This window comes from Aspergillus novofumigatus (genome assembly GCF_002847465.1).
Source record: "Aspergillus novofumigatus IBT 16806 chromosome Unknown P174scaffold_3, whole genome shotgun sequence".
NCBI lineage: Eukaryota > Fungi > Ascomycota > Eurotiomycetes > Eurotiales > Aspergillaceae > Aspergillus > Aspergillus novofumigatus.
The window spans coordinates 2,023,326-2,049,282 of NW_020194276.1; the positions used below are offsets into that span (position 1 = coordinate 2,023,326).

Consider the following 25,957-nt stretch of genomic DNA (forward strand, 5'->3'; position numbering starts at 1 on the left):
TCAGTGAGTTGTCATCTCCCTTCCTTTATGGCTGCCCTATAGGTCCTCCCGCCGGATAGGGGGCCACACGCCCACCTCGCATCGCAGCTGCCTCTACCTGCAGATCTGTTCGGGAAGCAATTCGCTAGCTGTGGTGAGGTGTCATTAGCTGATTGCTGCGTTGTCTATCTCTGGTGTCTGTCTGCAAAGCATCAATCACTTCTGCACTGATGATCTTGCATGGATTCCCATAAATCGGTTGCTACTCTAGTATCTCTCAGAGCTAACAGTCTTCCCTCTAGGCACGGTCACGGGCCTTCCAACATCTATAATGGCTTCCACAGAAGAACCTGTCCCTGCTCCTGCCCCTGCGCCCGCTGAGGCGCCCGCTTCGGCCGAAGTTGACGCTGAAATGGCACCCCCTGCTACTCCCGTTGACTCTACCATCCTGTCCGGCAGCGAGGGACCCGTTACGAGCCCCGATGCTTCTATCAGAGACAAGGAGAATATCAAGTCTTCGCCCGAAAAGACCACTACAACCACAAAGCGTCCGTTGTCTGGAACGGCAGCTGCCAAACGTCCGAGCTCTGTTTCCGGCGCTACCAAGACCGCAGCGTCCACCGCGCGAGCAGCGGCCAACGGCAGTACGCTCAGCAAGCCCCAACTCGTCCTACCACTTCCGGTACTGTCCGTAAACCGCTGAGCACTTCGACAACCGCCTCCCACCGGTCTCGCCCCTCGGTGAGCAGCTCCGCGGATGAGAAGACGAGGTCGGTTGCGAGCTCTGGCGACGAAAGGAGAGGAATCTCGGGCTCGGCCAAGCGCATGTCCTTGGTCGGCACTACTTCCTCTAGGGCTCCACCGAAGACTACTACGTCCACTTTGGACCGTCGCTCGAGCATTGCCGGCACCACCGCATCACGGAGCACCGCTACGCGTCCTGGTACCGCTTCATCGACTAAACCTGCCACAAAACCAACTGGCGTGTCCAGCACTTCTCGTACATCCAACAGCACCAGCACGGCCACGGCCCGACCTGCAACCCGACCCACGGCAACGGCTACACGCCCTACTACGACGGCCTCGAAACGACTGAGTACCGCCATCAAGGTTTCCGACGATGAGGCGGAGAAACTGCAGTCGCTGCAGAACAAGCTGTCCGAAAGTGAGGCGACTGTCGCCAGTCTCAAGGCAGAGCTGGAGACCGTGAACGAGAAGCTTTCTCAGCTGTCGGTGTCTCAAGAGGGAGCGCCCAAAGAAAACGACGATGCAGTCGCCAGCGCCCTGCGGGAGGAACACGCTGCCGAGACGGCAAAGCTGGCCGCTGAACATGCCGAGCAACTGCAAGCTCTGCAGGCTCAATTGGACGAGGCAGAGACCAAGCGCAAGGAACTGGAAGAAAAGTCCCTGCAGGACCTGGACAATGCCGCCAAAGCAGCCGCTCAGGACGGGGACGAGAAGACTACTGCGGCACTTGAGGAGTTGAAGCAGTCCCACCAGTCTCAGCTTGAGGCGCTGGAGAAGGAGCTCGCTGAACAAAAAGCCATTGCGGCTGGTTATGCTGACCAGATTGCCGCTCTCCAGGCCCAACTCGAGTCGCAAAAGAATGGGCTTGAGGAAGCCACTCAGAAGTTACAGGAGGAAAAGGCATTGGCCCTCGACAGCTTGGATCGGGAGCTCAAGGGACGCGACCAGGTGATTGAGAACCTCAACGTGGAGATGGAGAAATTGAACAGCGCCAAGGAACAGGAGGTTCGTGCGGCCGAAGAGTCCGCCAAGCAATCCGTCTCCGCGCTGGAGGAGAAGGTCGCCGATCTCAAGGCCAAACTTGCCCATGCTGAATCTGCCACGAGCCAAAGCGGTGAAGAGACCACGCTTCTGCTTGCCGAGAAGGACAAGGAGGTTGCTGAGCTGAAGCAAGCTGTTGCAAAGTTGCAGGAAGAGCTTCAGGAGGCTCGCGAGGCTGCTGCCAAGGAATTGAATGAGAAAATTGCTGAATTAGAGTCCGCTCACGCGGCCGCGGTCGCCAAGCTCAAGGCTGAACACGAGGAGGCCTTGGCCTCGGCCGCCGCTGCCCACGCCCAGGAATTGACTGTAGCGAAGCAGGCGGCTGAATCTGCCGGTTCCATGCACTCTGAGGAGCTTCAGAAGCTGCGCGAGGAATTGGATGCTGCCGAAGCCGCAGCGCAAAAAGGCAGGGAAGAAGCCATCAGTGAGCTCAACGCGGCACATCAAGCCGAATTGAAAGCCCTTCAGGACAAGCTGAACACCTCGGAGCAGGCGCTGGGTGAAGCCCGGCAAGCGCTGGAGGCTAGCGCCAGCTCAGCCCAGGCGGTTGCCGTCCAGGAGATCGAGTCGCTCAAGGAGAAGGTCGGCGCGTTGGAGTCGCAGCTGTCGACCGGACAGGGCGAGATCCAGTCTCTGGTTGAGGAAGTCCAGAGCAAACAGGCAGAAGCCGAAGCCTTGCACCAGAACCTCACTGATTTTGAAACCAAGCTCAAGGCCAAGGACGCCGAGAAGGATGAGCAGCTGAGGGATCTGAAAGAGAAGGCGGCTGCCTCGGAGAAGGCTCTTGAGGAGCAACTCAAGGAGGCGGTTGCCGTTGCCGAGAGACACGCACAAGCCTTGGAGGCGTTGAAGGCGGAGCACGCCGCGGCGCTCGAAGAGGCCAAGACCGAGGCGGCTGGGTCTCATGAGAGTGTGCTGAGCGCGCTCCAGGCTAAGCATGATGACCTGCTCGCAGCGAACCGGGATCTGGAAACGTCTCACGCTGAAAAGGTTGCAAAGCTAGAGGCGGAGCTGAAGAGCACGTTGGAACGCCATGCTGGCGAGATCAGCTCGCAGACGGAGCTGCGCGAGAAGGAAATTGCGGATCTCCGGAAGGACTTTGCAGAGACCAAGGCCAAGCTCCTTGCGGAACTCGAGGCATCGCAGGCATCCAAGGCTGCCGAAGCTGATGCCGAGCACAGCAAGGCGATTGAACAGCTGCTCACTCTCCAGGAAGAGAAGCTGTCCAGCCTCCGGTCCGAACTCGAATCCTCCCACAAGGCCAAGTTGGATGAGCTGCAGAAGTTGCATGACACCACCCTCGCGGAGGTCCAGGAGCAGCTTGCGCAAGCCCGTGCTACGATGCAGGACACCTCTCTGATCGATGGTCTGAGGGCGACGGTGGCCGATCTCGAGCAGAAGCTGATGGACGCGGACGAGGCCGTGGCTGCCAAGGAAGCGCTGGCGAACCAACACAGCACCGCGCTAACCCAGCTGGAGGCGGAGAAGAAGGAGTTGGAGGCCCGCTATGCGGCGGTGACCAGCCAAGTGGACGAGTTGACCAAATCGGCTGCTGCGTCGGAGAGCATCAAGAAGGAGCTGGAGCGGGTCCTGAACCAGCTGTCTGAGTCGCAGGAGGAACTGTCGCAGCTGCAGGCCAGCCACAGAGCAGTCAGCGGCGAGCTGGAGCAGTTCAAGACGCAGACCCGGTCGATGGAAGAAAAGTTGTCGCAGGGTGAGAAGGACCTGAACGACCAGATCGAGCGCAATATGTCGCTGCTGAACCAGCTGGGCGAAGTGGACTCGGCCATTTCTGCCAATCGCAAGCGCGTGCGTGAACTGGAGGCCGAACTGGCGGCGCTCAAGGCGGACAAGGACAGCGGCAAGGGCAACGTGGGGTTGGAGGGAAGCCGATGGGCGGCGGCAGAGGATGGGGCGAACACGAACAAAAGTGACGAGAGTGGTCCGACAGCCGCTGCGGAAGGTGAGGACCTTGGATCATCCATAGAGGGAACGGTGGGAGACCCGTTGTTTACTCGGGGCATCCACCCGGGGTGTCCGTTCCCAGTATTTGACGTGATACTAATGCGGTGGACCTAGATGGCAAGCATTCAGGAACAGCTTAAACATATCCGGACGGCCAACGATGACTGGTACGACGAACACCGCAGGTATGTCCCCCTCCCACATTTTAGCTAGGAAGACATGATCTAATGATGCTTAAGACTCATTGGCGAGCTCACTCAGCTATCGCGACGCACAACGCCGGACCGTCGGAGCCAGGCATCGACGCCTCAGCTGGAACGACTGAGCAGTTTTGAGAGCCGCAGTGGGGAGTGATCGTCCTGAGTGAGCGAGAGGACGGGAGAGAGTGATTTCGGAAGGACTATTTCCTTTGTATTGATTGGTTGATTGTACGTATGTAATACGATGCTCAGGATACCCTGTTCATACTTGATGCGAGCAGATGAAGAAGAGTAGTGTCTAAATTTATTATTATTATTATTATTATTGTTATTGTTATGATTCTAATGCGCAAGATGATTCGGCGGATTGGGTATCATGATAAGCCAATGTAAGCCAATTCCCAGAGTCAACAGCTGAGCCAATGCCTGAGCCACCACCACCAAAGTTAAAAAGGTGCGTCAGCGAGACTCTCGTTGACGAATGCAAGTGAACCACGACCATAACCGGCGTTCGCGCAGCCGTTTCCTGGCTCGTTTCTTGTCGCTGGCCGCGCGGCGCATCTCCACGTACAGCGACGGTGTGAGGATGTGAGGCGGCGGCGATAGCTCTAGTTCTAGTTTGGTGTCGGGTGCGGGTATAGCTTCGGGTGCTGGTTCGGGTTCTTCCTCGGCGGGTAGGGCCCGTATCTCCCGTTTCTCATCAAGCACACCTCCCTCATCCTCGGGATGTCCATGTGCATGCATGGAATCCTCGGAAATCATCGTCAGATCCGCCTCGCCGTCCATCATCCACGTCCTGCGTTTCTGGTGGTAGAGGTGCTCGCCCGCGGACGTGAAAGCCCGACAATACGCCGCGTAGGATTCGGAGAGATTGCGCTCGGCCTCGTATTCCTGTATCTTGCGGTTGCGGTTGCGGCCATGCTCACGGTTGAGGGTAAGGTCGGACATGATTTTTTGGGCGTCATAGTCGGTGTAGTTTCCATCTTGAGTCCGAGCGTGAGTGTGGTTGTGGTTGTTATCGTAGGTGGCGTTTAATCCCTGCTTGGAGATACGGCGCGAGAGCCAGACTGATAAGCGGCGGAGAGGGAGGGATTTGCGCCTGGTGAGGGTTGTTTGGTGTTGGTGGTCGGTGTAGAGGAGGAGAGAGGAGGCTGTTGAGGAGGTGATGGACGAGGTGTCTGGGAGGAGGATTTCGGGCATTTTCTTTTATTATTTCTGTTTCTGTCTTATCTTTTGACTGAGGGTATAGACTAGGCATGTATATATATAGAAGCCTAGTAGGACTGTAGGGGTAGGAAATGAGATGAGAATGAATGAGAGAGTCAAAGGTGCTCAACAATAGGCATTAGTATGCTGCTATTATTCTCAGTCCATGGTCTAAGGTGTTGATAGAGTAATAATAATATAATAATATATTAATTTGAGCGAACCGAGGAGGATATGAATGGGATGGGGATGGACAGGCACATGCTATCTATATAGTAGTGGTACGGAGTACAGGGGACAGATATAGCTGCATGAACTCCTAACTAACGGTCAACCAACAGCTGCGCGAGGCCAGTGGCTTGTGTAGCGCCTTGGAGGAATGAACCACGGACCATTGAGAATAGTTTTTCTGGGCAATAGCAGCTAGTGGGATCCTTATCCAGGAATACGGTGGATCCTATCGTGTGAGACCGGAGACGGAGTGATAAAACCTGTCCAGTCGCTGTCGAGCACTAATCTATCGCTAGACTCACTGTCTCGCCATTTCAGGTCACAGGATCTGTGGTGACTTCGTTGCGGATCACGGTTACACTGCAGCTGCTTCCTCAGTTTGTATTACTTGAGGGATTTATCGTTATCGTCTAATGATATATACATATGTTAGTGTGCATGTACTGGTACATGTACAGGTACGGAGTAGTACTATGTCTATCCAGATACACCGTCTCTTCCCAATCCCCATCTACCCACCTCCCGCATCGCCTCATCTCCTCCCTCGACCAGCCGTCCGTCTGAATTCGACTCATTCGCACTGCCAAGCGCTCCTGCGACGCACTCCCATCCGCTGCGTCCGCCTCCCCACCGCAACACCTCGTTCTTGTAACGCTCGCCCGCCGCCCGGTCAACCGCGTGCTGGCCCGCCCCGAACACATCGACCCAGAGTTTGTTGGCGATCGCCCGGTCGAAGATGTAGCTGTAGTACGTGGCCCCGTAGCCGTAGAGATGCCCGAAGAATCCTTGCCAGGAGGTCGGCGGCGTCACATCCACGGGCTCCGGCAGGCTCGAGTGCTGCTGCGAGACCTGCTGATAGAGGGCTGTGCTGTCGATGCGGCCGCCGTCCGCTGGCCGCGAGTGGTACGCCTGGTCGACCAGCGCCATCAGGATCTGCGCCTCGTTCTCGACCGCTCCGTAGATCGACCCGTGCGCCGTGCGGTCACGCTCCATGCTCCGAATCATCCCCTCCGACAGCGGCTCGTCCGTCCGCCAGTGCCGCGCATACAGCGCCAGCACCGCCGGCGCCGTCGCGAAGTGCTCCATCAGCACTGACGGCAGTTCCGCAAAGTCTGTGGCGCACCGCGTCCCCGAGATCGATTGCAGCCGCGTCTGGCCCAGGACCGAGTGCACGGCGTGGCCCATCTCGTGGAACAGTGTGCGCACGCTGTGCTCGCTCAGCAGCGACGGACGGCCCCCGCCGTTCGCCCCGGGCTCCGGGAAATCGCACACCAGCGCGATCGTCGGCAGCTGCCGCAGCGTCTTGGTGGTCGGGTCCACCGCCGTCGCCATCCCGTCGTTCGGGTGCGACGACTGGTCCAGCGAGGCGCATTCGGCTACTTCCTCCGCTGAGATCTCGCGCGAGCAGCGCAACGTAAAATGAGCCGGGTTCGGGTGCTTGTTGGGTCGTGAGAACAGATCGCAGTAGATGACCGCAATGTGTCGGCCCGCCTCGTCCACCACATCCAGCCGTCGTACGTCCGGGTTCCAGGTCTCCCCCGGAGCGGGCTCCTGGGGCACCAGCCGCACGCCGTACAACCGGTCAAACAGTCGCGACAGACCCTGCATGACGGTCCCCAGCGAGAAAAACTCGGGAACTGCACTCAGCTCGCGGGACCGCCGCGCTTGCGAATACTGCATCACTCGTTGGTGAACGTAATACGCGTGATCCCAGGGCTGCAGCGGGCCGCCCTTCATGGCTTGTAGCTGCAACAGTTCCTCCCGGACCAACGTCCGATTGCTATCCACGAGGGCTGTCAAGAAATTCGAGACCGCCTCAGGACTCTTGGCCATCTTGTCGCTGAGGGTCATGTGCGCAAAACTCTCGTGGCCTGACAGCTTCGCCAGCTCCGCTCGTTTGAGGAGCAACTCCTCCAGCCGATGGAGCTGTCGCTTGCTCGACGTCCGGCTGGCCAGATAAACCTCCCGGCGCACGTTCTCGTCATGCACCGACCGCAGCGCCAGCCGCGGGATCATCCCCGTCGTCGGAACCGCCGCCGTCCGATTCCACCGCTTGATCTGCTGCACCAGGATCGGATCCAATCCCCGCAGATTGTTAGTAGCAACACTGACGTGCGACTTGGCCGGCTCGGCGCCATTGACGAAACTTGAGCCCAGCTGGCTGATATCGTTGGACAGGTTCACAAACCGCTGTCGTTCGTGCGGCGGCATGTGAATCGCCGAGTTGGAGAAATCCTTGATCAGAATCTGCGCCACGATCTTCTCCTCTTCCGACCACTGCGATGTCACCTCGCTGTTCGCCGCCGCCTTTTTCAGCTGGTCGTTGAGCCCCGTCGTCGTGTTGAGCACATTCATGTACTCGAACATGAGCGCGTACGCCTGCGTCGCGGCCTCCTGCACCTGTGGGTCGGGATGAATCACTCGGATGAAATCAGACAGATCGATCACGCGACACAACAGGTCGCTCAGCCGGTCCAGATCCCGCGCCATAGTCCGGTATTCTTCGAGGGTCGAGGCCGCCAGCACCTTGGACACGATCGCCTGGCATTTCTGCAGCGATACGTTGGCGAACGTCCGGAAGCCATCCGGACTCGTCAGATATTGGTTCTGGACTAATCCCGTCGGTTTGGGTTGTGCCGACCGTTGCTGCGAGAACTCGCGCCAGAACTGCTGGGAATCGAACATTCGGCGAAGCGTATCATCGTCGACGGTTTTTGCTCGAGAGTAATCTGCCGGAACTGAATCTAGCTGTCGAGGGAACGGTGATGCTGCCGTCTCAAAGGAGCGACGAGTCTGGTGCTGGACTAGCTGTAGGCGTTGTAGGCACTTTCGGCATGTCCATGGCCTACGCCGTAGAGGCACCAGGAGTTGGTCTTTCATGGCGAGTAGACCGGGCAGAAATCCTGTCAATTATCATCGATAGACGATTATCAAATTATTCACAGAAGAGAAACCTGTCTAGTAGACATATCTGAGGAGAAAGAAGGTTGGACGAGCAGACAGACGGACGATGACGGAGAGGATCGGGCCAGCCGAACAGCCGCGAAAAGAAAAAGGCTTGGCAGCTCCAACGTCAACCTCGATACTTCACTGTTCACCATCACCACCACTCTCTTTCTCCCCTTGTATTCTTCCCCCACCATTGGCATTGATTGACCTCTTTCCGTCAGGATGTCATTCCGGCCAATGTTCCAGCAGGTGAGTTCCTCTTTCCCGTTTCTCATGTGCTACTTGCTAACTGGTCCAGCGAGCTGTTGCTCCAATCGCAGCCACCCTTCTGGCTGGAGGCGTAGCCCTGTATCCCAGGCGGACCGCATACGCCGAAGAGCCTCTGGACAACGTATGTTCCTGGCCATTCTGATACCCGGAGACGCTTCCAGATCGTCGACATGACTAACGTCTACAGAAAAAACCCATCTATGATGACTTCTCCGCCGACATCCCCGAACCCACCAGGGCCCCATCGAGCTCCCTCCCACCCGCAGACAAACTCCCCTTCTTCCTCCTCCTCGCCTACCCCGACCGACATCCTGACGGCCCAAGTCCGCCAGGCCCGTCTCTTCCTCTACAACCACTCCCTCGCCGCCGAGAACAGCTTCAACGACTTCCTCTCCCGCGCCCTGCACATCGAGAACGCCTTCACCAACACCGTCGCCTCGCTGGCCCCCTCGCCCGAATCTGGCGAGCGCCTCCTCCCCGGCGGCGTCTACGTCGTCGTCGCTGCCATGGCTGGCTCCATCGTCTCCCGGAACCGTGGCATCTTCCTCCGCTCACTCTCGCCGCTGGCCTTTGGTACTGTCGCTGCGTGGACCTTGCTTCCGGTGACGATGCGCAATGTCTCCGACTTGGTATGGGAGTATGAGAAGAAGGTACCTGTCGTGGCTGAGCAGCATCTGGCTCTCCGTGAGAGGGCGGAGTACCTGTGGTACACAGGTGTGGCGCACAGCGGCATGGCCCGGCAGATGATGGAGGAGAAGATCGGAGAGACGAGGAAGAAGTTGGAGGAGTTGGTGAGCAAGGGACATTAACCTCTGTACTTTATTGTTTCTCCTTGGCAACGATCAGCTTGCCTGTGCTGTATACGGGCTGAGGGTGCTCACAACCCTCATTGCATTGTACTCTTAGCCGTCTCTAGATCTGAAAGATTCGCGGTTCTGTTTTCTGTCATTGCACAGATCTTGTTAATTACTAGCCGGATGATTACTGGATTATTCTAAATGTGGTATAATTGACAGCTAGCCCTCTTGACCCTCGGCCGGCGCCGGACTACCAACAGGAGGCGACGCAACTCCGGCCTTGGGCGGCGGAGGCAAGGGAGTCCCTTTCCGGGACGGGATATAATCCTGCTCCTTGCTCTTCTGCTCCCCCTCGGCAAAGTACTCATCGAACGCCAGGCTGGGCGAGACGCCCATATGACGTGTCCGGCCGCCCCGCCGCGTTGCCGGGGTCCGGTCATTCGACGGCGACGCCGATGATAGGGCCCTGTTGGGAGCAGATAACGCCGGAGGCGAGACCATGTTCGCTGGCACCAGGAAGCTTCCCGCGCCGGCGTCTGCCGTCTGGCCAGCACCCGTGGCATGCGTCATCGGCGCAGAGGTGCCATCCTCTCTTGTCTCGAAGACGACCTCGCCTGGGCCCTCGACCTCCTCGCCTAGGCCGACAGGTAACCGGTGCAGCGCCCCGTAGCCTAGTTCTGCGCCGAGCGCGCCTTCGCCGCCCCAGCCCCGGGTCGGGACCAGCTCCACCTCTCTTACCACGTCGAATTCGCTGTTGTATACCCAGAGCACCAGTGTCCGGTTCAGGTGGTCTTCCACCAACTCTCCTAGCGCCGCATCGCCACGTAATGTCCCGCTGGGCGTCCCGATAATGTAGTCTGAGTGCGGAAGGAGCCCAGCGCGGTAGGCCGGGCTAAGCGGGGATGGAATGGACAGTACATGCCAGATATGTTGTGTCGAGGAAAGGGGGGCTAGTTGTAAGGCGAGACCGAGTGTGGGATCCGAGGCGGGTACTGGTATAGAGACGGTGTGTGTTTTTTGGCCCTGTGTCAGTTAGTACAGTCTCTAGTAGTGAAAGTCGAATCTATGCGAACCTTTGCGCTCCAGATCTCGAATGTGACGCTTGTCCCTGCGCAGTTGCGCACTTCGGTTGCGAAGAGGTTCGGGTCGGGATCCTCCTGTAGCCGCTCGGTTAGCTCAGTCGCGGATGACAAATGCCGATATACACACAATAGTATGCCCGTTGATTCCAACAATGAAATCAAACCAGGGCTCTAGAGGTAGCTCGGGGTCTTTGTTGCGGAGGACCTGGAAGCCAAATGCGTTGTCTCCGGTGGGAGTCCGCGGGTGCTGGACGGGCTCCGCGTCCAGTCGTCCGATGAATCTGTTCAGCGCTCCAAACATGGCTCCGCTTCTGTATTTGCTGGTCTGCAGAGAAGGAGGAGGATTGAGAGTTGATAACCAGCTGCCCAAGATGATGCTGGTGGTGGAGAGCTGTCTTGTCCGGTGGTCTGCAAACAAAACAAACACCGTCCGATCAGGAACACCTTTATCGGTTATCGATAGATCTGCAAGTTATCACCGTTTCTTGATGGATGAGAATCTGAACATGGGAGTACACGCACTGTCGCTCATTTGTTCTACCTAAAATGGCGAGCAATTCTACGGATGAAGCTCCGCCCGAGGTTCATCACTACAATTACATTGGTGAAGTGCCGTGGGATATTCAGAAGTATGCAGTACTGACTGATCCTCGGCCATTGTCCTCTGCTGACTTTCTAGTTACTGGGCGCAACGATACAAGATATTCTCGAGATACGATGAAGGCGTCTGGCTGACCGACGATGCCTGGTTTGGAGTGACACCAGAACCCGTCGCCAAGTTCGTCCCTGCTGAAGCTTGCTCATGCTACTACTAAACCCCATCAGCAAGATAGCAGAAGATATCGCCCGAGCAGCACCCGCAGGATGCAGTATCCTAGTAGACGCTTTTGCCGGCGCAGGTGGGAATACGATCGCGTTCGCCCGAACAGGCAAATGGAAACGAGTCTATGCTATCGAGAAGAACCCCACCGTCTTGCAGTGTGCCAAACACAATGCCCAGGTCTACGGCGTGGCGGACAAGATCACATGGTTTGAGGGTGATTGTTTCTCTATTCTCAAGAATCAACTCAAGGAACTCGCGCCTTATAGCGTGATCTTTGCGAGTCCCCCATGGGGTGGTATGTCTTTGCCTTCTACTTCGCCGGTCAGGCCAACAGCTGTCTAACCCGTCCTGTAGGCCCTGGGTATCGTTCGGATGAAGTGTTCGATCTACGGACCATGGAACCGTACTCCCTCAAGACGCTCTACACCGAGTACTCCCTATTCACAAAACACATCGTTCTCTATCTCCCTCGAACGTCGGACGTGAGGCAGCTGGCGAAACTAGTCAAAGACGGCGAAAAAGCTCCCGTGGTACATTACTGCATGGAAGGAGCCAGTAAAGCATTGTGTATATACTATGGTGGCTTTGATCTTTGACGTTCTCCCACTTGTTCTCGGGACCTGTACCTTTATCTGAATGCTCATCCTGCCGAACTATGCGGTGGATGGAAAACTGAACTCAACCCACAATGCTGTCGTCGCTGTGACTGCTGTACACAATAGCAAACCACTAATTGATTCTGAAGTCAAATATAAACCACTGTTCATTGCCTATTCCAAGTATTCTGTAGTTGAGGGTGGATGTCGACGTGAATGAGGCCTGGCGAGCTGATTGCCTGGTTAGGACTAGCGCCGTCCGACCTCCATCGTGCCTCTCGTGATTCCCGCCGCAGTCCATTTCATATCTCTCCCAGTCAACACTATCCCATCGTTTACACCTCACTTTACTGACACAGGTCGACTGCGACTCCTTCCGCCGGTAGAGCAGGTCTCAGTACCTACGAGGCGCTACTCTCACTTTCTCGAGTCCTCGTTTGTTTCTATCGGCCTGTGTCTCAGTCTTCCACCGACACCGCACCTACTGAATTTCCCTCAGAAGATACGCTCTCTCTCCACACCTCAAAATGCCTCATGCAACGGGGCCGGGCCCCGGCGAGCCCGATGATGCCGACTTTGACAATGTAATGCGCCAGATGAATGGACCTTTTGGGGAAGGCGGCATGTCGTTCGATTTCTTGGCGAGAGAGTTAGAACCGGGCGAAAAAGCAGACGACGCGATCGATTACGAAGATATCGACGATGATGATCTTCCCGAAGAAGAAGAACGAACGGGCGAACTTGCCGCAGAGGATGTAGCGGCGGTTGCGGACGATGAGGAAAAGGGTTTGTTCGAAGCGGAGGATGACCTCTTTGGGGATCGCGAGGACCAGCAGGCCCCGGGGGGCGATGAGCTTGACGATCTCTTTGGCGAGGGACCATCCTCGCCTGGACCAGCACAGATGGATACCACTCGAGATCTGTTTTTCGAGGAAGAGGAGGAGACCAAGCCACCCGTCCCAGTCCAGCCTGCCGAACCGCTCGCCCCGGAACCGGAGCCGATGACGATGGAGGAGGATGAAGATGAACCCTTTGAGGATGATGGGACTGTAACTCCTACTGCGGAGGGCATGGATCCTGCGGCTCTCCGGGCATGGAAACTCCAGCAGGCTTTGTTTGCTATGTCGGCATACGGTCCGGATAACCCGCCGGCACCTCCGGAGAACGTCGAGGAACTATTACACTCTTTGTTCCCCAAATTCGATCGCAAAGCTCTCCCTCGCTTTCTCGAACTCATCCCTCACAAGAAGGCTTTCTTCCTCGGCAAGCAGCCACCGAAACCTCCCAAGCCCGTTCTGCCGAGCAAATTACATATCGAACTGTCGCAAGATCAGGAGAGAATTTTCAAGGCAGGGGGTCAGTCGCATAAGCGGTCTCTGGATTCGGAGCATCTAGGAATAGTCACCATCGCCGAGGTTGCCCAGGAGGAAGAGGAGCCGGTCGAATCCAGGGACGAGGCTGACCACGACACCGATGCTGACGAAGTTCTGCCTGGTGGCGTCACATTGCAGGATCTCCGTGTCGTGTGCTCTGACTGGGACATCAAGGATGATATCTCCATTATGGACATTGACGAAGAGCCTGCCAAGGACGCGGTGGAGTCTGCTGACGAGGAGGACTGGCTTGCGGAGACCACCCGTCCGGCAAAGAAGCGCAAGCTCGGTAGAGATCCCATGGACGTGATTGCGCTCTCTCACATCGACCTCCCTCTGCTTGATGACCCTGAGCAAGCTACCATGCGGATCGCTAAGAAGGTGACAATCGACATGAACGACCCCTTCATCCTTCTCGATGAGCGCGGTCCCGAGGCCGTTGCCCCGAAACCCAAGGCTTTGGGCGATCTCAATCGGGAAGAAATGGATGTCAATGTCACCCGGCGTCTCTCATCGCGTTACAACATTTCCAACGATCAGGCATACGATATGCTCAAGCAGAATCATCAGAACAAAATTCGCAGCACCCTTGGCAATGTCACTCTCGAACACAGTATGCCCGCCCTTCGTTTGCAGTGGCCCTACTACAAGACGGAGCTGGCCAAAGCCGAAGCCAGATCTTTCCATCGTCCGGCCATGTCCTTCCGGCCTGGTCAGACCTGTTGGTTCAAAAATCCCGCGTACATCAAGCGCAAGCATCAAAAGGGCAAGGACGCCAAGACTCTGTACGACTCGACCAAGGCTTTGTCTATGGCCGACAACTCCAACGTGCTGTTGGTGGAGTACTCCGAAGAGAGTCCCTTCATGCTCTCCAATTTCGGCATGTCCAATCGATTTATCAACTACTATCGCAGAAAGAGCATGGAAGACTCTACTCGTCCAAAAGCCGAGATAGGCGAGACGGTCGTCCTCCTCCCTCAGGACAAGAGTCCCTTCTCCATCTTTGGTCATGTTGATCCCGGAGAGATCACACCGACTATCTCCAACTCCATGTATCGCGCACCTCTTTTCCAACATCAACCAAGATCTACGGATTTCCTTGTTGTACGCAACAGCACCGGCACCGGCGGCAGTGACTACTATCTGCGGAACATTGAGCATCTCTACGTCGCGGGACAGCAGTTCCCCTCCGTTGATGTCCCTGGCCCACATTCACGGAAGGTCACCACTGTTGCAAAGAATCGCATGAAGATGCTTGTGTATCGACTGCTCAAGAAGAGTCCGGATTTGAGGCTGTCGATAAGCGACGTCACTGCCCATATACCAGGCACAAGCGACATGCAGAACCGTCAGAAAGTAAAGGACTTTCTTCAGCACGACAAGGACTCAAAGTACTGGGTGCCCTTGGAGCCAGTTCCCGAGTCTGATACAATCCGCTCATGGGTCCAACCAGAGGATGTCTGTCTCCTTGAAGCCATGCAGGTCGGTCAGCAGCACCTCCATGATACGGGCTACGGAAATGACGCGGAGACTGGAGGGGACGAGGATGAGGACGCCGAGGGCGAAAGCTTTGAGCAACAGATGGCACCCTGGAAGGCAACCCGCAACTTCCTCCTAGCATCTCAGGGCAAGGCAATGCTGAAACTACATGGAGAGGGTGATCCTACCGGCCGTGGCGAAGGCTTCAGTTTCATCAAGACCTCCATGAAGGGAGGGTTCAAGGCCATTGGAGAGAGTGTGGAAGACAAGTTGGATGCTCAGCGATTGAAGGAACTGGGCGGCCACAGCTACAATGTCGCGAGACAACAAAAATCGTACGAGACATCCATACGCCGAATCTGGGACGCCCAGAAGGCCAGTCTGTCCTCAACGGTGGAACACTCCGACGACGAAAGCGACATTGATCGCGAAATGGAAGAGGAGTTCAGCAAACCAACACCGCGCTCGGAAGCGCCGACCCCCGCGCCCAACCGTCGCGATGACGAAACTACCAGTCAGTTCAGCAAGATCAGCATGGCAGACCAGAAAGGCAAGGTCTTGCGTATCGTTCGGCAGTTCAGGGGTGATAGGGGCGAAATCGTCCAGAAAGAGACGACCGTGTGGGATCCGCGTGTCATTCGACACTACATGCAGCATCGTCATAAGATGGAAGCTCTGACCACCAAGTACGCTTCCCCCATTCTTCCCTTACCCTCCATATTATACTAATGAACACAATCTAGACTCGAATCCCTCCAACCAACCGGCGATCCCGAGATTGACGCTCGCAATAAGAAGCTGTACGTCCCGTCCTCCCATACCCCTTTTCATCCACTAAGTAGACTAACTTGCTGTCTTCCCCTACAGCCTCGAAAACGAACTCAGCCGTCTGAACCGCAACAAGGAACGCCGCTTCGCGCGCGAGAAGCAAAAGGGCGCCTTCAAGTCCTCGACAGGCGACTCCCCGGCCGACGGTGGCAAGGCACCTGGAACCCAGCGCAAATGTGCCAACTGCGGCCAAGTCGGTCATATCAAGACTAACAAGAAGTGCGTTCCCTATCTCCATCTTTACCTTATATGTAGTGGGTTAACTAACAGGATGCAGGCTCTGTCCCCTGCTGAACGGGACTATGAAACCCGAAGACCGCGTCAGTGACTCGGCGTTCGCCATGGGTGCTCCTCCTGCCATTTGATGTCGCACTGATATCGAACTCACGCTATTTTCCTTTCTTTCGGTAAACAAATTGTCTCATGATACCCCTAAGGATCGGTTGCCTTGTATCTGCCATTTTTCTTTACATTGCATCAAACAAACATCTTTTTTCCACTTTACACAGAGAAGTTATGCATGATGATTGCGCTCCACGTTTGTCTGGGCATAAAAATTCTCTAAATACCTTGGGTTTGGAGCATTGTTGGGTGGCTGGTTGTATGGTCCCTTATGGTAGCATGGTTCAACGTTCTACATCTACCTTGCAGTCACGTTCTTCTGATCGTGTATTACTCAAATGACAATTACTTCGCGTTCTCGTCATATGGAGAGTTCTGCGGCACTTTGATAGAGTCCGCTCAGTAGAATATGAAAACGCGGATGCAAGCCCATACGATTTCTGGCGCTCAGTTTGCCACTATATATAAATGTAGGTAAGGATACAGGAGCCCTTGATTAGAGTTCACATGAGCTTGACTGCAGCTGAAACCCGCTCTTCGACAATCGAATAAGCTGATCCCTCGCCACCAAGGGCTGTGAGCACGTCAATATCCATACAATTCCGACAAGTGTCCCCGTCTAAACATTGATCGCCCCCGTTCAGGAACCAGTGCCAGTGCAACTGCATTTGGCCGCCGGTATGTGTAGCCCAGAAATGCACCTCGCTTGCGGATGTCGAGCACTGTTTTACCAACTCTCGGGTCGCGCAGTAACTTGTCTCGTGGTCTTCTCCGCTTGTGTTTGTCCTTCTTACGGTGCTTGTTCTTCTTTGCAGGCTCAGGACTGTCCTTCTTGTCTGGCTGACTGCCTTTTTGTTGCGATTGCGCCTTTTCGGGACCTGGTTCGTGTGTGTGACCTCCATCGACCTCATCTTGCCCTTGGTTTTCCTCCGAGGTAAGAGAAACGTCATCGTTCCCCAGGGAGTCTTCATTGTCATCGAAATAGCGAGTATCTTCCCAGCCATCTACTTTGGGAGTGAACGGCGGTTCCGTCAGATGATGTGTACGCCAGCTGATGCCATGGAAGAAGGGATGTGCCTTGATATCCCCGGCATCGTCCGCGTATACGTAGAAGCCTTGGTAGTTCCGGTTGCGGCTATCATCAAAAAGGGTGGAACGCCTTAGGTTGGGCGGCAAAATCAATGATTCATTGACCTTGTACTTGCTCGAGGATAGGCGGTACTCCTTATCCTGAAGTAGCCGATTGATGAGGTCGATTGCCTCCGTGGATACCATCAGGTCGGCAGGTCTCTCAGCAGGGAAAAACAATGTTTGTACATGGTGCTTGCTAACTGTCAGCTCATGGACGCTCTCCCTTGACTATCTGATGTGTCTGAGTGACTCACATGGATCTTCCACTTGGTCTCCTGCCGGTCCATGGAGGCAAACGGGGTGAATCCATAGAGGCACTGTTCAGCGTGCATTAGAAGCAGTCTTGACCCTAACTTGGACTGATGTACCTCGTATATTATGATGCCTACACTCCACCAGTCACATCGCCCGTCGTACGCTTCCCCCGGATGATTTCCGGTGCCATATACTGGCTGGTGCCAACGATGCTGCGGGCAAATCGGCGCTTCTGGTTATTGTCACGCCAGTCTAATACATTGATTGATGGTGGATTGCGATCGGGTTTGAGCTCATTGTGAGTCTTTGCCGCATCTGTTGACTTGTGTTCCTCCCTGTCTTCTCTGTCGCCGTCAATCTGAATTCCAAGCTTTTCAAGCAAGGAGTATCGGTGCTCGTTGTAATAGGCTTGATCATGCGCCCAGTGACCGTCAAAAGCTAGACCAAAGTCAGAGATTTTCATATGACCAGAGGCTGAGATCAAGAAGTTGTCTGGCTTCACATCCCGGTGAATCCATCGAAGCTTGTGAGCCTCCTCGACACAGAGTATCATTTCGGCAGCATACCACCTCGTGAAGTGCTCTGGCAGAATGTTTTTTCGCATCAACAGGCCAAGGAAATCCCCTCCCACCATGTAATCCATTACCAAGTAGAGATAATTGTGATCCTGGAAGCTTGCAATCAAGGGAACTACCCAGCGAGATTTCGCCGAAGCAACGAGGAAGTCTCTCTCTGCCCGCAAATGACCCTCTTGACAGTTGCGTATCATCACCGATTTCCGTATCACTTTCATGGCGAAGACATCTTTCGTCGCACGGGTCATGGGACGTCGATGATCACGTTCGGCTCCACTAAGAGCTGACCGCAGGGAATTAAAGCGATCTTTTCTGAAGGAAGATGATGAACCTTCACTGACGCGATAGCCCGAACCATCTTTGGGTCTTTTCTCCTTTACCAGACGGACTACGCCAAAGCTTCCTCGACCAAGAACTTTGACCATTTCGTAGCCAGCCAGGGCAACGGTCTCATTGCGGCGGGTGCGGTGAGGGCGAGACTTCAGTAGACGGTATTGGCGTAGATGTTCTCTTTCTTGATCAAGCCAATTTTTTGTTGCTCTGGCCTTCTCTTCTGGTGTGAGTGGGGATTTATGGATGCATCTTTCGAGCTCGATTCGACGTTCCAAGCGCGGATCGCCGCTGTGAAAGATGGTATTGAAATATGTTTCGAAGAATATTTTTGCGTTTGCAGCCGCCTCCACGGTGTAAATAGATGGTGTAACGTTCGGCGACTCTTGAATCGGAGTCAGGTTTCTGGGAGGTCCCTGGTCTGGGAGGGCTAGGCGCTGATGTTTCTGAGCGACGTTCTGCGACGATTGTTTCCAGCCGTCTGCAAAGGAAGACGGTTCTTCGGAGGTTGGAGGAGTAGAGTTTGTGCTCATGGGTGAGCCGCTGTCGCAGGGAGAAGTTGACGGATCGTCGCTATGCCGGGCATCGTCGGCGCCATCACCTTGCTTGCTGAGGGGCTGTTGCGGAGACACGAAGTGAACTGCTGAAATTTGCGGTCGTGATCGCAGATGTGAGCGGCGGATGACCGTTGGATATCCAAATGCGGTTGAGAGTTTGTATGCAACGATATCAGTCAAGACGGCCGAAGTTGAGTTGGTGCGACGAGTATCAAAGGTGGGACGATGGGTCGAATCGACAACATCAGTCTTCAGAAGGCGCGGTTGAAAGTCTGTGCCTTCTGCGACGTTCTGGCATGTATGGATCCGGTCTTTGGATGAGTCGAGCAAAGTGCTAGACCTGCTCTGGGCTGAAATTCCCGCAGTACGAACGCAAGGACACTCCCTAGATTGTGTGCTGCGGCAACTGTAAACGTCTTTGGTTGCGCATGAACCAGAGGAGTGAGAGGATTCAGCAGGATTAGTTGGATGGATGAAAGTCTCCTCTTCCCTGAGCTGAGCTTTTCCAGCTGATTTCTCTATTAGCCAGTCTCTAATCGTTTATGCCGAAGCAACGTACCGTTGGATGAGTTGCGAAGACCTAATAACGATAGGAGCTTGGAACTGTTGCGCTTGAGACGCGCGCTGATGCTACCCCTGCTGATTTGCTCAGCTGCTGAAGGAGGGGATACCTCTTCGGAGACTCTCTGATCATGCGAAGACAGACAAGAACTGACACCGCGTTCAACCGCGTCGTTAACTGCTTGACCGCCGCCAGCTTCCTCTGAACTGGGCTGGTGTGCCATCCTCTCCACAGGCAACCTCTGAGCCTTTAGTTGAGAGCGAAAGACATGTATACGACGCTATAGACAATACCAGCCTCGAACGAATAAGGATAGTACTGCCGGTATAATGAGTGAAGGAATGTATAAAGACCCGATAAACCATGCAGGCTATCAAACGGGGACGCTGTGGTGTTGAGAAGTTGAAGTTGACAGAGAGGATGGATAGGAGAGGGGAGCTTATTGAGGTGAAATAAGAGGAAAGAACGACTGTGGTAGGCAAGACTACGAAGGGGAGGGCAAAGGGCCAAGGGAAACCGCGTCTTTGGCCGATAATCTGACGTTAAGTAACTACAGAGGGTTAGTAGAAGGACTCAAGAGACATAAGATCCAAATCTATCATGGAGTTATACAGCAAGTCGAGGCACACTTGTATAGATGAGCAAGAGATTTGGACTCCATGCAATATCCTCATCCCTGCTAGATGCATGGCGTAGCTGTGCAGTAGAAAAAACAAGTCGGATATCACAGGAATTCAGAATTCAAACAAAACCCCTGAAACACCTTTTTGGACAATGAAACAAAAGACAATATATGAAACAGTGAGATGCCAATGTGGACAGATGGTGACACTGAACATGAAAAATAGAACGTCACAGGACACAAGCAGGCAACAGAGCTGCTTATTTGATCTCAAGGAGCTTAACGTCGAAGATCAGCTTCGAGTTGGCAGGAATGCCGGGAAGAGCCTTCTTGCCGTAGGCCAGGTGAGAAGGAATCGTGATCCGACGCTCACCACCGACAGCCATGCCAGCAATACCAATATCCCAGCCCTTGATGACCTCACCCTTGCCAAGCTTGAATGTGAAAGGCTTGCCCTTCTTGTTGGCTGTTAAGAAGGAAATCCGTTAGCGCTCTGTCCAATATTGTCTATTTGCATAAGGGTAACATACCATCAAAGACCTTGCCGTCCTCAAGCTTGCCGATGTATCTCATGGCAACAGTGTTGCCGGCCTTGGCAGCGGGACCCTTTCCGAGCTTCTTGTCATCGATCTTGACGCCCTTGACCTCCTTGACACCAAGAGTGCCGGTAGTGGTCTCCCCTGGCTTCTGACCGGAAGGAGTAGGGCCCTGCTCAAGGTTCTTCGCGAACTGAACCTTCTTGGCTTCCTTGCCCTCCTTAGCCTCCTTGGCCTCCTTCTTCTCCTCAACAGCGACTGCCTCACCATTGTTCTTCTTCAGCTTCTTCTGCTGCTTCTTGCTCAAAACAGGCTCGCCCTTGTCAGCACCCTTGGCCTTGCCGTCCTTGGCCATGATGTCATCAAGCGCCATCTCCTCGTCGGAGTCAGCGGTGCGCTTGTTCTTGCCCTTGGACTCAACCAGCTTGGGGGCCTCTTCTTCATCACTCTCAATCTCGGTGACTCTGGGGTGAGCCAAGCCATCGAGTTCATCCTCCTCCTCGTCGTCCAAAAGGTCACCCATGTCGACCATGTCATCTTCATCGGGGGAAAGGTCATAGTCGTCCTCGTCATCCTCGTCGTCCTCATCCTCATCATACTCAGATGGGCCCTCCTCAGCAGGAATGACGTAGTTTCCGGTCAGGTAGACGGTGTGTGTTCCAGTGACCTTGAAGAAGACGCGCTCGCCCTCGGCAACAGTGATGTCCAAAGGTTGCTGGCAGTGCTGTTGCGCGACATTAGCATATGCAATCATTGGACTGAAAACGGTTCTATAACATACTCTCTCAGGATCCAAGGTACAGACGACCATCTCGTCAAGCTCCAGTCCTTCATCCGACTCGTCGTCTTCGTCGTCATCCGTAGCAGGGGCCTTGCCCTTGACGAGCTTAGAGATGGCAGCCTTCAAATCAAAGTCTTCATCATCGCCCTCGCTATCCTCGTCCTCGTCCTCGTCCTCGAGCTCCTTGAGAGCGGCAGCCTCCTTGAGTTTACGGGCCTTTTCCTTGTCGCTGGGGCCGCCGTTGACTTCCTCGTCATCAGAATCCTCCTCCGAGTCGTCCTCGTAGTCATCGTCCGATTCATCAATGTCCATGTCTGCGGGAGGGCGAACAAGCTTGAGAGTAGCTCTGGGGCGGGTCTGTCCATCCTCGAACTCGGGAGTCTCATCAGGATCAATGGCAGCCATGCTCACGCGGAACTGTCATCGGCAATTAGAACATTTGCATCCCATCAATCGGATACCATTCAAAGAAATACGAACCGTAGCAGCGGCATCGGGAACCGCAGGAATCAGAAGTCCTCCTGCAGGAACCCTGAGGGCATAGACTGCGACAGGTAGAAGAGCGGACATTTTGATTGAATGCAGATAGCGAAAGAAAGGGCAAATGCAGAGCAAAATATAACGAAGAATCAAGTTAAGAGTAATGAAAGACTGGAAATCCACAAAAGTAGATTAAGATGTGGAATAAGAAGAAAAACGAAAACTTTTGAGATGATATAGAGTCTCCAAGCTTTGGGACCGACTTTTTTCTGCAATGGACCAGCGGTGGAGCCTGAGGTCTCCATTTTTTTTTTTTACTTTTTTTCTTCTTTTCCATGGAAACAATGCATCAGCCAATCATATCGTTCACCGCCTCAGGCTGCTATATTTTCTGCCATCATTCGCCGCCTGAGAGCCATTCCCACCTTGTCACATGACGTCGTGTCAGCCGTTCGCGTTCTCCGCCACTTAACACGAGGAGACATTGTCCTTCTTGTGTCACTAGATGATATCTTCGAGGAAGTGGTATCTGATGATGCTCCTCCTCCTAGCCCACCATGGGCTCTCTTCTTGATGCGAACTCCAGCGCTGTGCGCAAGCGCATCGAAAATCGTGCGTACTACCGCTCCGACGCATTACGTTCCTTACTAACTTTCGATATCTAGATCAGTTTGATGATGAAGAAGGCGAAGAATATGAGGCGTCGAACTTCGGTGGCTTTGGCGACTATATGCGCCGTAAGAAGATCAAGTTGCAGAATCTGGACGCGGAAATACGCTCCTCCTCTCCGGATCGACCGCCCATATTCCGCGGCGTTGTCGCACACGTCAATGGCTACACTCAGCCATCTTTACAAGACCTCCATCGTCTTATAGTAAGCCATGGTGGTGGTTTTCTTCAATATTTGGACGGCAAGACTGTCGCAACCCACATCATTGCCAGCTCTCTCACACCCAAGAAGCGCGAAGAGTTCAAGAGATATCGTATCGTCAAGCCGGCATGGGTGGTTGAAAGCATCAAGGCCGGACGCTTGCTCCCGTGGGACGCATTCAGGGTAGTAGATGAGGGCCATGCTCAGAAGGTTCTCAATTTCGACAACGGCCGACTTCTAAGCCAGGCGAATACACAGCAGTCCGGCTACAGAGATCAGTCAGATTCCAGCTGGTACACATTTCGACTCAAAGGCTTAGAAACGCCCGCCAAAGAGGTTCCTTCTGATACAGAACCTCCTGAGGTTCCTGAACAGACTGAACAGACTGAACAGATTTCTGCGGCTGACGAAGCTACGAAAACGGCCACGCAATCGGACTATGGCGATTTCCCTAGCTTTGCCTCTTCTGACCCGGCTGGAAATATCCCTGACATATCCAGGTCTGAACGAAGCGACTCACCCAAACATTCAGATGCTGAAGATATCGCAGCAGCTGAAGTAGGTCGTAGAATGTCAACAGAATGTCCAGCCGGCGTAGCGAACCCAGATCAGCCGCTTCCTCGTGAATCCGTGCCTGCCAAAACGGAAATGACCCCAGAGGAGTATAATGCACAGCTCTTGGCGGATCCCAGGATGCGCAATTCAAGTGTTGTGAACCCAGAATTTCTTCAGCAGTTCTACCGGGAATCTCGTTTGCATCACCTATCAGCCTGGAAAGCAGAGCTCAAGGCTCAGTTGCAAGCTGCTGCAAAGGAAAAATCTCACTCTCAAGCTGGCCGCAAAAAGCCTGTTCCAGGAGCAAGACGCTATATTCTACATGTGGACTTTGATTCCTTCTTCGCGGCCGTATCGACGCTGAAACACCCAGAGCTCAAAGGCCAACCAGTAGCCATTGCACACGGTACTGGCTCTGGCTCCGAAATTGCCAGCTGCAACTATCCTGCGCGCGCCCGGGGCATCAAGAACGGGATGTGGATGAAGGGTGCTCTACAAGCCTGTCCGGAGCTGAAGGTCTTGCCGTACGATTTTCCTGCTTATGAAGAAGCGAGCAAGAAATTCTATAGTGCTGTCCTCGCGGTCGATGGTGTTGTCCAGAGCGTGAGCATTGACGAAGCCCTTGTTGATATCACAATGCAATGTCTCGAGGCCGGAGGTTCGGACGGGCGAGGGATATCAGAAGGGTCTATCTACCGCGAACAAGCCAGAGCAGATGAGATCGCCCAGAATCTGCGAGAGTCCGTGAAAGCGGCGACTGGCTGTGATGTGTCTGTTGGCATCGGCGGAAATATTTTGATGGCTAAAGTTGCGCTACGAAAGGCAAAGCCCGCTGGCCAATTCCAACTAAAGCCGGACAGTGTATTAGACTTCATTGGAGACCTCACCGTGCAGGATCTACCCGGTGTCGGATATAGTCTTGGCGCGAAGCTGGAGGAGCTTGGTGTTAAATTCGTGAAGGATGTCAGAGACGTCTCTCGTGAGAAACTGATTAACCATCTTGGACCCAAGACCGGTCTCAAAATCTGGGAATACGCTCGTGGTATCGACCGAACGGAAGTCGGTAACGAAGTTCTCAGGAAGTCTGTCTCCGCTGAAGTTAATTGGGGGATTCGCTTTGTGAATCAGACCCAGGCCGAGGACTTTGTGAAATCTTTGTGCGAGGAGTTACACCGCAGACTTGTGGATAACCTGGTCAAAGGCAAACAGCTGACGTTCAAGGTGATGCGAAGATCAGCAGATGCGCCGTTGGAGCCTGTCAAGCACCTTGGCCATGGGAAATGCGATGTTTTCAATAAGAGTGTCGTACTGGGCATAGCGACCAACGCGCCGGAGGTCCTTGCAAAAGAGGCAATCTCCATGCTTCGCAGCTTTGGAATAACACCTGGTGATTTAAGAGGTTTGGGGGTGCAGATGACGAAGCTTGAGCCTCTCAAGTTAGGGGCTACCGACAAACCTGAAGGTAGCCAGCAGCAACTCAAATTTAAGGCGTCCCCAGCGAGGAAAAGTCATGAACAGGTCCGGGATCCTGATGACTTGGACAGCCCGCGCAAAGCCGACGCTGCAGCCGTCAGTCATGGCCCGTCTCTGAATGACGATTCGTACAAGCCTCTGAACATCTCCGGAACTCAATTCATCTTGCCGTCGCAGGCTGACCCGAAGGTCATTGCTGAACTTCCTGGAGACATCCGGTCAAAGCTGATGTCGCAAGGCAAAGAGCGACAGGCATCTCGCTCGACATCGCCTTGCCCACCCGCACGAAGGACACAACCATCCACAGCCACGGCGCTCCCTCCTCAGTCGCAGCTGGACCCAGACACTCTGGCCGCTTTGCCGGAAGATGTTCGTGCTGAGATTTTGGGATACTATGGACAAACCTCAAGCACTCCAGAACCTCAACCAGCCATTTTCTCTGCTCCTAGCTCACGTCCAGCCTCATCCGGCAACCTCGGGATCAAGAAGCCGTCAACCCCGACGAAAAAGCGACGGGGTCGACCCAGCACCAAGGGCACCGGGAACATGACCCTCACGCAGTCCAACTTTGTGGTCGCAAGACCCACGCCAACCACCGTCAGTACCGAGGAGCAAGCATCGTCGCGGCAGCCCTCTCCCTCCCCCTCCCCCGAAATTTCCGCCGAATTCCTCGCAGCACTTCCAGAAGATATCCGCCGCGAAGTCCTCGAAGAGCAGAAACGAGCGCGTAAGCTCCAACGCTCAGGCATGCAACCGCCCGCTCCCCGAAGAGTCGGTCCATCCACCCCTGCGCCCGCAGCACAGGAGAAGCGCCTCCGTCTTCCTCCGCTCCCGGAACGCCCGACGTTCACCTCCAAGAAACTGACAGCTCTATCCGACCTCCGCGACGAGGTCGGCGAATGGCATGCAACCTTCGCGGACGAAGGTCCCTTCAACGAAGACGTTGAGGCGCTCGCTCGGTACCTGAAAAGTGTCGTCGTCGACGAAAAGGATATTGACAAAGCCGTGTCGGTCGTTACCTGGCTAATGTGGCTTGTGGAGGACGCGAAGGCATCACGAGCGAGTGCGTGTCAGGCAGGCAGTTCTCCCGGTACAATTACCTGGGAGAAGGCCATTCGCTCTTTGCAGGAAGGGGTCAGCGAGGGTGTCGAGGAGAGAGGGTTACCGTCTGTTGAGTTCTCTTAGCGTGCATCTTCCCCGCATGTGTATATATCAGAGTTACGATCCATGCGATAATCAGCATAGCGTCTATCTAATTTGGCGATATATAGTTCAATCGAATAGGATAGTCAGCAGATTCAGTGAAGACGCATGCGGAAAT

General features: G+C 54.6%; 10 protein-coding genes across 10 annotated transcripts; 5 read left to right on the forward strand and 5 right to left on the reverse strand.

The window, feature by feature from the left end:
* Positions 1 to 310: 310 nt before the first annotated feature.
* Positions 311 to 4,232, forward strand: P174DRAFT_449914 (M protein repeat protein; the record flags this gene model as incomplete). Its single annotated transcript, XM_024828892.1, has 4 exons — positions 311 to 666; positions 729 to 3,813; positions 3,847 to 3,917; positions 3,972 to 4,232. 4 exons carry the CDS (start codon positions 311 to 313, stop codon positions 4,084 to 4,086), a joined length of 3,627 nt encoding a protein of 1,208 aa, XP_024684101.1. The 3' UTR covers positions 4,087 to 4,232.
* On the reverse strand, positions 4,229 to 5,387 carry P174DRAFT_440080 (uncharacterized protein). Its single transcript, XM_024826969.1, has one exon. The coding sequence runs from the start codon at positions 5,130 to 5,132 to the stop codon at positions 4,392 to 4,394; it is 741 nt and encodes a 246-aa protein (XP_024684102.1). The 5' UTR covers positions 5,133 to 5,387; the 3' UTR covers positions 4,229 to 4,391.
* Positions 5,388 to 5,729: 342 nt separating this feature from the next.
* P174DRAFT_440081 (mitochondrial intermediate peptidase) lies at positions 5,730 to 8,370 on the reverse strand. Its single transcript, XM_024826970.1, has one exon. The coding sequence runs from the start codon at positions 8,052 to 8,054 to the stop codon at positions 5,847 to 5,849; it is 2,208 nt and encodes a 735-aa protein (XP_024684103.1). The 5' UTR covers positions 8,055 to 8,370; the 3' UTR covers positions 5,730 to 5,846.
* A 165-nt stretch (positions 8,371 to 8,535) lies between these two features.
* Positions 8,536 to 9,568, forward strand: P174DRAFT_440082 (MICOS complex subunit MIC26/MIC27). Its single transcript, XM_024826971.1, has 3 exons — positions 8,536 to 8,567; positions 8,617 to 8,709; positions 8,855 to 9,568. The coding sequence occupies exons 1-3, from the start codon at positions 8,556 to 8,558 to the stop codon at positions 9,395 to 9,397; spliced, it is 648 nt and encodes a 215-aa protein (XP_024684104.1). The 5' UTR covers positions 8,536 to 8,555; the 3' UTR covers positions 9,398 to 9,568.
* Positions 9,569 to 9,604: 36 nt separating this feature from the next.
* P174DRAFT_511250 (putative Golgi reassembly stacking protein) lies at positions 9,605 to 10,768 on the reverse strand (the record flags this gene model as incomplete). Its single annotated transcript, XM_024831773.1, has 3 exons — positions 9,605 to 10,408; positions 10,459 to 10,560; positions 10,595 to 10,768. 3 exons carry the CDS (start codon positions 10,766 to 10,768, stop codon positions 9,605 to 9,607), a joined length of 1,080 nt encoding a protein of 359 aa, XP_024684105.1.
* A 186-nt stretch (positions 10,769 to 10,954) lies between these two features.
* On the forward strand, positions 10,955 to 12,050 carry P174DRAFT_502841 (RNA methyltransferase). The gene is made up of 4 exons (XM_024831121.1): positions 10,955 to 11,096; positions 11,147 to 11,245; positions 11,293 to 11,585; positions 11,645 to 12,050. Exons 1-4 carry the CDS (start codon positions 11,014 to 11,016, stop codon positions 11,884 to 11,886), a joined length of 717 nt encoding a protein of 238 aa, XP_024684106.1. The 5' UTR covers positions 10,955 to 11,013; the 3' UTR covers positions 11,887 to 12,050.
* Positions 12,051 to 12,200: 150 nt separating this feature from the next.
* On the forward strand, positions 12,201 to 16,287 carry P174DRAFT_404286 (DUF3591 domain-containing protein). Its single transcript, XM_024824027.1, has 4 exons — positions 12,201 to 15,424; positions 15,482 to 15,538; positions 15,606 to 15,785; positions 15,844 to 16,287. Exons 1-4 carry the CDS (start codon positions 12,414 to 12,416, stop codon positions 15,929 to 15,931), a joined length of 3,336 nt encoding a protein of 1,111 aa, XP_024684107.1. The 5' UTR covers positions 12,201 to 12,413; the 3' UTR covers positions 15,932 to 16,287.
* A 206-nt stretch (positions 16,288 to 16,493) lies between these two features.
* Positions 16,494 to 19,541, reverse strand: P174DRAFT_449921 (serine/threonine-protein kinase; the record flags this gene model as incomplete). The annotated part of the gene is made up of 4 exons (XM_024828893.1): positions 16,494 to 17,231; positions 17,294 to 17,356; positions 17,431 to 19,265; positions 19,316 to 19,541. The coding sequence occupies 4 exons, from the start codon at positions 19,539 to 19,541 to the stop codon at positions 16,494 to 16,496; spliced, it is 2,862 nt and encodes a 953-aa protein (XP_024684108.1).
* A 394-nt stretch (positions 19,542 to 19,935) lies between these two features.
* Positions 19,936 to 22,017, reverse strand: P174DRAFT_386991 (FKBP-type peptidyl-prolyl cis-trans isomerase). Its single transcript, XM_024823337.1, has 4 exons — positions 21,738 to 22,017; positions 21,258 to 21,674; positions 20,471 to 21,200; positions 19,936 to 20,406 (listed from the first exon to the last, which is right to left on the reverse strand). Exons 1-4 carry the CDS (start codon positions 21,825 to 21,827, stop codon positions 20,201 to 20,203), a joined length of 1,443 nt encoding a protein of 480 aa, XP_024684109.1. The 5' UTR covers positions 21,828 to 22,017; the 3' UTR covers positions 19,936 to 20,200.
* Positions 22,018 to 22,238: 221 nt separating this feature from the next.
* Positions 22,239 to 25,943, forward strand: P174DRAFT_404291 (putative DNA damage repair protein Mus42). Its single transcript, XM_024824028.1, has 2 exons — positions 22,239 to 22,349; positions 22,403 to 25,943. The coding sequence occupies exons 1-2, from the start codon at positions 22,295 to 22,297 to the stop codon at positions 25,819 to 25,821; spliced, it is 3,474 nt and encodes a 1,157-aa protein (XP_024684110.1). The 5' UTR covers positions 22,239 to 22,294; the 3' UTR covers positions 25,822 to 25,943.
* Positions 25,944 to 25,957: the final 14 nt, after the last annotated feature.

What these genes read in the sequence shown, in the direction of transcription:
- P174DRAFT_440080 (XM_024826969.1), bottom strand. Translation starts at nt 5,132, where the DNA reads ATGCCCGAAATCCTCCTCCCAGACACCTCGTCCATCACCTCCTCAACA.
- P174DRAFT_440081 (XM_024826970.1), bottom strand. Translation starts at nt 8,054, where the DNA reads ATGTTCGATTCCCAGCAGTTCTGGCGCGAGTTCTCGCAGCAACGGTCG.
- P174DRAFT_440082 (XM_024826971.1), top strand. An exon ending in CCGAAGAGCCTCTGGACAAC is followed by an intron (nt 8,710 to 8,854) that starts GTATGTTCCTGG and finishes TCCCACCCGCAG; the next exon opens with ACAAACTCCCCTTCTTCCTC.
- P174DRAFT_502841 (XM_024831121.1), top strand. Translation starts at nt 11,014, where the DNA reads ATGGCGAGCAATTCTACGGATGAAGCTCCGCCCGAGGTTCATCACTAC. An exon ending in GTGCCGTGGGATATTCAGAA is followed by an intron (nt 11,097 to 11,146) that starts GTATGCAGTACT and finishes CTGACTTTCTAG; the next exon opens with TTACTGGGCGCAACGATACA. An exon ending in TGCGAGTCCCCCATGGGGTG is followed by an intron (nt 11,586 to 11,644) that starts GTATGTCTTTGC and finishes CCCGTCCTGTAG; the next exon opens with GCCCTGGGTATCGTTCGGAT.
- P174DRAFT_404286 (XM_024824027.1), top strand. Translation starts at nt 12,414, where the DNA reads ATGCCTCATGCAACGGGGCCGGGCCCCGGCGAGCCCGATGATGCCGAC. An exon ending in GACGCTCGCAATAAGAAGCT is followed by an intron (nt 15,539 to 15,605) that starts GTACGTCCCGTC and finishes CTTCCCCTACAG; the next exon opens with CCTCGAAAACGAACTCAGCC. An exon ending in CATATCAAGACTAACAAGAA is followed by an intron (nt 15,786 to 15,843) that starts GTGCGTTCCCTA and finishes AACAGGATGCAG; the next exon opens with GCTCTGTCCCCTGCTGAACG.
- P174DRAFT_386991 (XM_024823337.1), bottom strand. Translation starts at nt 21,827, where the DNA reads ATGTCCGCTCTTCTACCTGTCGCAGTCTATGCCCTCAGGGTTCCTGCA. An exon ending in TTCCCGATGCCGCTGCTACG is followed by an intron (nt 21,675 to 21,737) that starts GTTCGTATTTCT and finishes TGCCGATGACAG; the next exon opens with TTCCGCGTGAGCATGGCTGC. An exon ending in GGACGGCAAGGTCTTTGATG is followed by an intron (nt 20,407 to 20,470) that starts GTATGTTACCCT and finishes CCTTCTTAACAG; the next exon opens with CCAACAAGAAGGGCAAGCCT.
- P174DRAFT_404291 (XM_024824028.1), top strand. Translation starts at nt 22,295, where the DNA reads ATGGGCTCTCTTCTTGATGCGAACTCCAGCGCTGTGCGCAAGCGCATC. An exon ending in GCGCAAGCGCATCGAAAATC is followed by an intron (nt 22,350 to 22,402) that starts GTGCGTACTACC and finishes TTCGATATCTAG; the next exon opens with ATCAGTTTGATGATGAAGAA.